At 42.8% G+C, this 10,290-nt stretch overlaps 1 protein-coding gene across 1 annotated transcript; it reads right to left on the bottom strand.

Annotated features, from left to right (window-relative positions):
* Positions 1–3,115: 3,115 nt before the first annotated feature.
* Positions 3,116–8,705, bottom strand: LOC144129649 (uncharacterized). Its single transcript, XM_077663764.1, has 3 exons — positions 8,538–8,705; positions 5,308–5,466; positions 3,116–3,251 (listed from the first exon to the last, which is right to left on the bottom strand). The coding sequence occupies exons 1-3, from the start codon at positions 8,660–8,662 to the stop codon at positions 3,116–3,118; spliced, it is 420 nt and encodes a 139-aa protein (XP_077519890.1). The 5' UTR covers positions 8,663–8,705.
* Positions 8,706–10,290: the final 1,585 nt, after the last annotated feature.

Below are 10,290 nucleotides of genomic sequence, written 5' to 3'. Positions count from 1 at the left end.
CTCCTCTCCGGAACCTTCCACTGCACGCGTTCCAGAAAATGAGGTTTTTTCAGCCAAAATACCGGTCCTCGCTGGCAACCATCATGTGACTGCCCTCTTCGATATCGGCGCAGATATCTCAGTTATTAGTCGTGGTCTTGCTACCATCTTGCGAAAACTGCTGACACACTGGCACGGAAGACAGATTCGGACCGCTGGCGGTCATGTGGTGATGCCGCTCGGCGTCTGCACCGCTAGGATTGAGATTCGCGGTATCATCTTCACTGGTTGCTTCGCTGTGCTGGCTGAGTGCTCCAAGGACCTGATCCTAGGTCTCGATTTTCTTCGCGAAAATGCACTGTAAAAAAAAATTACTCCTATTTATGGCAAAACGTGCTGGTAAATTGTTGCCGGAGGCTTTCCGTAATCTTTAAATTGTATGTGCTGTAAAAAGACTGGCTCTCCGTAGAAAATAAAACGGAAAGGTGTCGTACAAATAATGCAGGTTACGTAAACTGAATATGAAGAAATGCCATAAAAATAATGCACGCTTCATAAAACATAATACGGAGCAATCATTTTTTAAAATGAAACCTTCAGTAATTTTTATGGCAGTACTTTATTCATGCATGGTCACCCCGTAATTATAAAACATGTAGTTCATTTCGTGTTTATGACAGTTCCACAAATTCAAAACTAGTGTTTTATTCCAGCCATTCCATGTAAACACTTCAAAAGCTGAACTATTCCGAATCCTTCTGGATGAAATGGGATGCACATGCATTCATAAAAAGCTGTGTTGTGTGTTGAAAAAATTAAGAATGCTGTACATGGTGAACATAATTTATATATTTGCTACAGCAGCCATGATGAAATGTTCAAAAAAAGTACAGCATTGGTTCAGCCTTGCACAGCTTTTCTGCCTCTTGTGCTGTTGTTGCATACAACTGAAGAATGCCGTGGTGAATGCCCCTCATAAGACGCCTTTCATCCAATGGTGTTGGCTGGTTCTCATGATGTCGTGGCTAATCCTCTAAATGGGATGAACCATGACGCCATGACAATTGGCCTATGCTATTGGCTGGAGAGACTTCTATGAGGGGTATTTTCAGCTGTGTTCTTGAGTTGCGTCTGACTTTCGTACGCCACATGGGTTCACCGTTTCCTGCAAAACAAAAACATGCACAGTCAATTCTGTAATGAGCAGTGCAGTGCAAGTTGTTTTGACAAAGCAACTCTGTTGTTTTTCCTTGGTATGCCATTACTGACAGACAACAGAGCTGAGCTTACACTTAAAATATGCACAAATGTATGCAGCAGCTGGTTAGCCAAACAAAAATACTGTTCTAAATTTTCAGCACAGGAGTACTATGCAACATAGTTCTGCAGACTACTAGTTGAAGCAAACTCCGCAAGTGCTAAAGAAGCAAAATACCTAATATTATGGCGAAATACCTAATATTATTTTTTACACATTAAGGGTATAGAACATGCCTCATCTATAAACATATGCAGATATAAACTCCTCTACAAAAGAAGCCCACAGAAAACCCAAAAACAACTTTGTGGGTGGCCCTTTACATTTATTTATTTATACATGTACTTACATTAGCCCGTAGGGGCATTAGAGTACGGGGGTGTACCACAGTATTCTTCATGCATTAGTGCCGAGGAAACACATATAAAAAAGTAAAACAATAATAGAGGATAATGCAAGCACTCTGATAGGACATAGCAAGAGCATGCGACCAAATATCAGCGTAAATGAACCCTGTGAATTAAATGGAAATACATGGTAACGTCGCCATGCACACTAAAAATTTGCTACGTTTGAAACGTGGTAAAGTGAACGAATGTTCCCCCCACCATGTCGGCATAAGACCCCAACATACAGACAGACAGAAAATCGACATACAGACAACGGAAATCGGTGTTAAACCAGAGCATCCTTTAGCACCAGAGAAAATTATGAATCGGATGTAGCCACAGCTATGTCGTGGGGAAGATTATTCCATGCACTGATTGTGCGTGGAAAATATAAATGCGCAAAAACTGAGGTACACGATGATATTTCTTTAATCTTATATGCGGGTGATCTCGAAGCTGGGAAATGTACATAGGTGGTAAAAGATAAGCATCTTTGTTCAGTTCGGTGCGACAATAAAATATGTCAACGTGAAAACACGAGTCGAAACAATTCCCGACATGAGTATAGAAGAGGCCATTCTAAGCTACTTTTGATGTCAGTGATACTGCTACAATGCGAATAGTTGTGGGATACAAAACAGGCGGCTCGGTTCTGAAATTTTTTCCAATCTATTGTCAAGAAATTGCGTGTACGGGTCCCATATGACACAAGCATATTCTACGATTGAGTAAACATTTGTTACGTAGAGCAGTTTTTCACATCTTGGGGGGGCATATTTAAAGTTTTGTCTGATAAAATTTAAAGAGCTAGCAGCCTTCAGAGTTAAAGTGTCTACATGGCGGTTCCATGTCAAGTCGGAGCTAAATGTTACTCCTATTTATTTTGCCTGGCTTACTTGAGAGATCATTTCAGTATCTAAATATTACTGAGTATTGATCGGTTTATGCTTTTGGGTAAAACGAACATGCTTGTATTTATACACATTTAGACACATAAGCCAAGAGCGACACCAGGATAAAATGCAGTTGAGGTCATTTTCAAGTTCTATCCTGTCCGAATCATGTTTTATTCCTCAGTACAAGACGAAATCATCGGGGTACAATCTAATTTTGGAGGTTATACCGTAACCAATGTCATTTAGGTAGATAAGAAACAGCAGTGGGCCGAGCACTGACCCCTGGGGCACACCTGAAAGCACGGAAACGTCTGTCGATTGGGATCCATTAATCAAGACCTTTTGACTGCGTCCTGTTAAATAATTTTGTATCCAGCAAAGTATATCGAGTGGAAAGCCAAGAAAGGATAAAGGTCATCTCGTAAAGAGATGACCTCTTTTTTAGTGGCATATAAAACCTATTATCAGAGATGTGCAGATACATAATTTTCCACAGAGGAGTAACTTAAGCTGCATACAATGTGAATGTGTCTAATGGTCAAGACATCTGTTAATTCCACGCATTACCAACATTTAAGCACAAGTTGAAAGCATCACAAAGCAAAACGTCGACTTATAACTTGAAGCCCCAGTTTGTTTACAAGGTTCATAATTTTTGATGGCACAGATGTCCTGGAACGTTTCACATCTTTCTGCCTGCTTTCATTAGGCAGATTTAAGTCAAACTGCCTGTAGGGAAAAAAAAAGACATGCTTTACATGTAGAGTCCTTTGCATACGAGTGCACTGCTCAAAAATGTAAACACAGATTTATGTCTCGAAAGTATCATGACGCAGTGACAGCATGAAAGCGTAAGTGTGTACAGACCATGTGTATAATAATTTGCAAGACACCATTTTGTTTGCCCCTCCTCTGCAATGCCTGCCTAGGTCCATTAAAATGTTTAAATAAAGAAGCAGCACTTTTGAAGTATGGCCAATGTTTATACTGGTGATACTGAAACCAGATATTCAGAAATATTGCCTACATCGAACACACCAATTATCCCCTTTAAAATATTATGTAAAAATACAGGGAAGTCGCATTGTATATCGAATTCATATTTCCTAACCGCGCTCTTCAGTCACTTTCTGTGCGCACAAACGGGTCGGTTGTGCGGTTTTGGGAACCTTCTGATAGTGCTAGCACTGTGAAACTGCATGCAGAGGTTAACGTGGCATGTGATTGAGGGTGGTCTTAGGTCTCGTGCAGTCACTTCTCATGCCACATCACTGTTATGCTGTAAAGTCAAGCTAACTTAAGTCTAGAGTCTAGAGACGGCCCTCACTTGCTTCGCTGCTGTAGGCGTTGTGGGAGGGAGCAAACTGTGTCTTCATTTTAATGTATGAGTATTCAATTTATGGTGCACTAGCAACAGAATTGGACCTTTTAAAATAAACAGTTCCTAAGCACCGCACGCTACAGTTGTTATGCTAAGCAAGTTAGGCCGACCAATGCCTAGCGTGTGGTGCACTGCCAGCACGCCGGTGGGTGGCACATTACTGCAAGAAGGTCATCATTGGCTTGAGTGAAACGCACTCTTGCGTCTAGGTCATAGGCAAGCTTATTATTAATACTGTCATGGCCGTAGGCAAGGACGAAGTGCTGTGCATGTAAGATGACGAGGACCAAATGTGTGTTCAGGCGTTGGCGCCAGTTTGTTGCTCTGATCTTTGGTGGGCTCACGCTGTACATGCCTTCAATATGCTATATAATATCAAATTATTTTGCAATCTCTTTCGAGTTCAATATATCCTGGTTTGACTGCAATAGAGCTTTGTTCTCATGCCAGGAAGTTGCGACGTCAGTATTCAGGCTTAGTTATGTCTCCATAATTGAGCTCAAGTATATCCCACATAGTTGCCAGTTATACAAGCTTCAGGCACTACTAGCCTGCCCAGTCATTTTTCATCTTCTTAAGGCGCAGCATGTGGACACAAGTGAGCAAATTAATTTCCGGTTGGTAGCTGTTCTTTGGAATAGCTGTGCAGTAAAGTGTGTACGGCAAGAAAGGTATAAGAGGCAGGTGTAGCTGTGGACAAATGAAGTAAAGTAACTATTGTGTGTATGAGAAGCTTCAGATGCCGAAGAAGTATGCTGTCAAAGGCTGCAGTTACCTCCTCTGTTATATATCAGCAATCAGGTATAGTACAAAAAGCAGCGGTTGGATTTTACACTGAGGGCCTATGAGGAACAATTAACCGAAATCAAGCTGTCCGTGCTGCCCCTAAGAACACTTGGCCAATTTTTTAGCAGTATCACAAAGGTGTAGAACAGATGGTTGCACAGCAGCCTGTGATGCAGTGATGCTGCAAAGAGCCAAGAATATGCACATGCATTCAAAGTGCTTGCAAAGTGCTTGCCATTTTCATCCTCTTTTTCCGCTCTGCTATGTCACACAGCACTGTACGGCTGTTGTTCAGCACTGTTGTGGTACTGTTAAAGAACTGGCCGTGTGTACATCAAGTTCAGCTTGCCAAAGCAGTACAATGCACATGGGAGACACAGAAAAACTATGCATTGGGTACTGGAACCTACACCAGGCAAGGTTTAGAAAAAACAAAATAAGCTAGTCCAAAATAAGCTAGTCAGTGGTCGGTGCACAGAATACATTTGCAGCGCATAAAAATATACTAGGAGGCAACATGCTTCTTATTAATATGGCTGCAAGATCTGTAAACATTATATTGCCAGAATTACTAGGAAAAGAAGTTGGTCCCAAAGTCTTTTAATGTGGGGCACTCACCTTTGTACAAATTTGAGGGATATGGCAGCACCCTCTGGATACTCCTGATTCATTATGTAGTATAATATGAAGGCAGTACATGCTGCTTCAGTGAAGTCACTTGCTTCTGAGAAAATGATTTGGTTCTCACAACGAAGCACTGTTCGCTGTATATGCTTCCTGGAAAATGAAGAGCCACAGTTAAAAGACTTAAAATTTTGAATCCATGCAGTGCTTGTTCCTTTTCTGCTAACTCCTGAACCACCATATATTTTAAATAAAAGTCAAAGAAGTCAATTCCTAGCAATGACAAACAGAAGAAAATAAGATTAGACTGTATTGGTTGGGACAGAAAGTCCTTACGGTAGCTGTATTGGTTGGGAGAGAAAGTACTTACGGTAGTATAGTAATTCCATACTAATTTGGTTAAACGCAGGATAAGGCCCATGATAGAATTTTACCTTCGAGATAAAATCAAGTCCTCAATTAGAACTCCGAGGTATGCAGCCTGGGCAGGTGTTATCTTCGGTGCAAGAAGAACATCAGTTATTTGCATTAATGTAAGCACAAGGTGATAAACTAGATCATCTGTCTGCCACATTGGTGCCAATGCAGAAAGGCAGCAGCTTAAGTGGAGTGCAATTTTGCATTGCATGCCCAGAAAGCTTAAAGCCCTGGCTGAGCACTTTTGCAGGCTTATTGCGCAAGTCAAGTTTGGTATATTTGACTGTTGATATCCTGTTTTTCAGGTAATCATATGTGAACCAGCATTTCTTGTTCACAAAACAATGAATTACAATGCAACATCATGCTTAACCACCCCCTCAAAGAGGTCATGAGCAATGCATGTCAGCAGTCTAGAATTACACACATGGAAAAATTTAACGGCATGAAACGGAGACTGTTCAACAATAAAACAGTCACTATTAGTTGAGGAACTTCCTGCAATGCGCTCGACGCATTGATCATAATGCTGAGGCGTTCGCTTTTCCCCAGTCGCAAGAGGTTCCTGCTCAAAATGAGAGCGAGTAACAAAGCAGAACCTGCAAAAGTAAGCGCTTGTGCTACAATTCCGTGCAAAGTCACCAACGCCATGACTGCCAAGGTTGCCTCCCATTATAAAGTCTAGCCGCGCATCATGATGGGCTCCACTGATCAACACTCCTGACTTCTAAAGACTGACCATGTCCTCTCTCAATGGCTGCAGCACCTTTGCCAACCCAAATTCTTTGATATCCTACTGGCGGCATAGCAAAACCATCTCCGTGGCTTTCACACGAGACCTACAGTACAAATACACATTTCCAAGTGTCAGGTACACACCCAGAAGCTTAAAATCGCCCTTCGCAGAACCTGGAGGGTTTGCAATTTCAAATTCATTTTGATATAACAAAATTCGTATCGATTTACCCTTCATGTTTTTGAGAGGCTCACACAAAATGTAATCTTCCAAACATTCTTCAGAAGCCGTATTCTTCTCACTGCTTAACTGAGATTTTGAGTTTCATAAGGCTTTCAGCTGGTACATTGTGATATATAGACTCATTATTCTGCCTGCTGAGGCTTAGAGACACTTCCACGGGTTCTATAAAGTTGAAGTTTCCTTTATAAAAGTCGTGGCGGCAGTATGATGACCTCAGAGTTGTAGACATCCCACTATGAAGCGCGTCTTTTGTAAACACTCATCCAATTTTCACGAGTACGTCTTCTGGAACGTCAACCAGGCCCTCCAGTCAAATCTGATTCCTCAAGCTCTATAAGTAGAACGTTCATTTGGGCGAGTTGGTATAGATGCATCTTTAGTAAAACAGCGCGAACAACGTAGGACAAGATGAAGGAGGACACAGAACGGGCGCTGACTCTCAACTAAAGTTTATTAGGCAACACCTGGTGTTTATAAAGAAAATCACATTGACAAGTACATGAAATGTCACACTAAAAGCGATAAAACAAGAGGCAGAGAAGCATACGACGCTCAAATGCCACCAAGAAAGGCTATCTCGTTGTCACAAAGAATGACTGACGGTTTGCTGACACAACTGGCCTCTTGACTAATATAAAAGGCTTCCATTACTTCCCGCGTGGTCTGTTCACTGTGCGTATAAAGCACCTTCGTGCTACGCCAGATGGCCGTGCATTTTTGGGCCGTGCAAAAAGTGTGAGGTAATGAAAAAGAAAAAGAAAAAATGCACGGCCATCTGGCGTAGCACGAAGGTGCTTTATACGCACAGTGAACAGACCACGCGGGAAGTAATGGAAGCCTTTTATATCAGTCAAGAGGCCAGTTGTGTCAGCAAACCGTCAGTCATTCTTTGTGACAACGAGATAGCCTTTCTTGGTGGCATTTGAGCGTCGTATGCATCTCTGCCTCTTGTTTTATCGCTTTTAGTGTAACATGTCATGTGCTTGTCTATGTGATTTTCTTTATAAACACCAGGTGTTGCCTAATAAACTTTAGTTGAGAGTCAGCGCCCGTCCTGTGTCCACCTTCATCTTGTCCTACGTTGTTCGCGCTGTTTTACTAAAGATTCCTCAAGCTATGCAATGTATCAATCTCCTTAACTATGGTTTGTACTGTGCTTGCTGGCAAATGATGTTGCATTTCCAGCTTAAGTAGAAACTGGGCAAGGTTGGTAGTGAAGAGGTTGCTACTGGAGGGGTAGCTAGCACTAGCCCCGAAGCTACATACACTATTTGTATCAGTGGCTGATGATTGTCGACTGTGGTCAGCTTCTGGCATGCTCTCTGGCTCCAATTCCAGGTGAGCACTAAGTGCTTTCTAAAATGCCTCTGCCCTTTTGGCGGTACCTTGAGACATGCATTCTCAATGAACCAGCTGTTCTCAACACACTAACACACCCAGTAAAAGGGCACACAACTGCTTCAGCTGAGTTGCTCAAGTGGCTGGCTACATGACAAAGAAATTGGGAGCGGTTAGGTTCTAAAGTCCCGCATGATGAGACAGGACACTGGAAAAGGCTGCTATCAGAGTCAAGGCGTGGTCTCTTATGGCGCCTCGAGAGATAGTTTCTAAAGCTTCCATATTTACTAAACATAGCACCACATGAACCGACTGGGCAAGGTGCACCAGCCGCTACGCTATTCTGAAACTTGAAATGGTCAAAGTAGTGTGACAATGAATGAAAACTTTAACTTCAAACATTACAAGAGGGCATATTTGACTAGTGATGAGCACTAAACCCATCTACACAGAAAGAATATGCATCATGAAACATTATGGTCACACTCACATGAAGCAGTTTGAGTTACACTGGGATTGCTGGTGTGTTCCACAAGAGCTGGAATCACCGCAAGAAATGTCCTTGACAGCTTTGTACAGAAGCGCTGATTGAAGCTTCTGGTAGCAACTTGCCATCCAATCAGCCCCTCAGAATGAAACTCGGGATCACAGTCGAAGCTGCAGCCCCCGGGAGTTCTAAACACAGGCTTGGGAATAAAAGAAAATTAGCAGATTAGGACGAGTAGTCATTTCCTATTGTGTAGAGCACACAACACTTTAACTTCCACAGCAAAAATCTATTGCTTGCTTTGAACTGTACTTTGGCCAGACGCCTGAAAAAAGCAATTGTAGGGAGACAGGCCGAAAGTGCCTAAGGAGGTTACATAAGCATTCTAGGTGTGCGATTCGATGTATTGCTCCGCTTGCTTACATCCATCTATGGACCGGGGAAGCCCCACTTCCTCGCCACCTGCTAGCTAAGTCATGTTCGTTCATTTTCACCACCTCAGAGCTATCAGTCAGTTCAGTAATTTGTTGTACTGCACCTTGGACAGTGACACAAAACCGTGCATGGCCGTCACAAAAAACTATCATGTTCCGGCTGAGCAGCAGTCCCATTGCTGCCATCAACACGCAGATCATACTTTCAAACCAGTGCCACAACCCAATGACAACGTGTCAAACTAGCTCTTAGAAGTATACTTCCACTTCTGTTTTCGTCTGTGAGCTCTCATTTAAACTGTGTTACATTTTTAATGACGGCAACAATTCCTCCTATAAGCACCACTCCAAGTACTACCACTGTCACCTTAATTACTGGTGGGCTAGAAGGAGTCTTTCCACGTCACGGAGTGACTCTTCAACTGCGGAAGTGACTTCTGATCACAATAGACAGCTGCATTAAATCAACAAAAATAGTCAGTTTTCATTAATCGAAAAATAATATTCAGCAAAAAAAAAACTTGCGTTCTAGAATAAACATCGAAAAGAAGTATGCCGAATTCTAATAAATAAAAGCTGAAAAGTCCAACAAATAGCTATGAAGGATACTTATGTGAAGAGCACCGTGCGCTGACAATGCAGAGCACACCGGCGTAGTCGCATGTTGTGGGATATCTTTACTATGGAATGGTTCTTGAACAGTTGAGAGACACTTTTTAGCGGAAAAAAAAAACAGGACTGCATTACAGAACTGAGTGCAAAAAAGGTCTTTACAGGGCCGTCTACAATTCTCTTCTGACCTGACTCGACGCTTGTAAGCTGTATTCATCTTACTCTCCTCGTCGGCTCCAGCCTTTTCTCCCGAGTTCACCTAGCGCAAGAGCCGTCTCGAATTCACCGCGGACGTGCCGTGCCAAGTACGGCAGTGCGGTATCTATGCCGAATCTCGCTTTTGCTCCCTCCATTCGCGTTCGTGGCCACTTCTGAAGGACGCCGCAATTTTTCGCCAGGCTGCAATCCCGTGACGAGAAGACAACCGAGCTATGTGCTTATATCTGGTGTTAGGCCTGTTTACATAAGATGCGACATGGGTACCGTTGTTTTTATTTCTTCTTAACCTGCCCACACTGTATTGTCTCACGGTGGCCATCGACTGTGCTGATCACCGCTGCCTGAACTGTCTCACGTGGATCGCGGACACACGACGACCAGCCGACACGGCAACCGCTGCTTTACGTCTTAAAATCCGAAGTCGAGCGAAGTGCACACAAAGCGGCGGGTAAAACGATACGCGCGCTGAGGTGTTGTGCGTGGCTCGCTCC

Source organism: Amblyomma americanum, chromosome 1 (assembly GCF_052857255.1).
Source record: "Amblyomma americanum isolate KBUSLIRL-KWMA chromosome 1, ASM5285725v1, whole genome shotgun sequence".
Lineage (NCBI taxonomy): Eukaryota > Metazoa > Arthropoda > Arachnida > Ixodida > Ixodidae > Amblyomma > Amblyomma americanum.
This window is presented reverse-complemented; position numbering and strand designations above follow the sequence as displayed.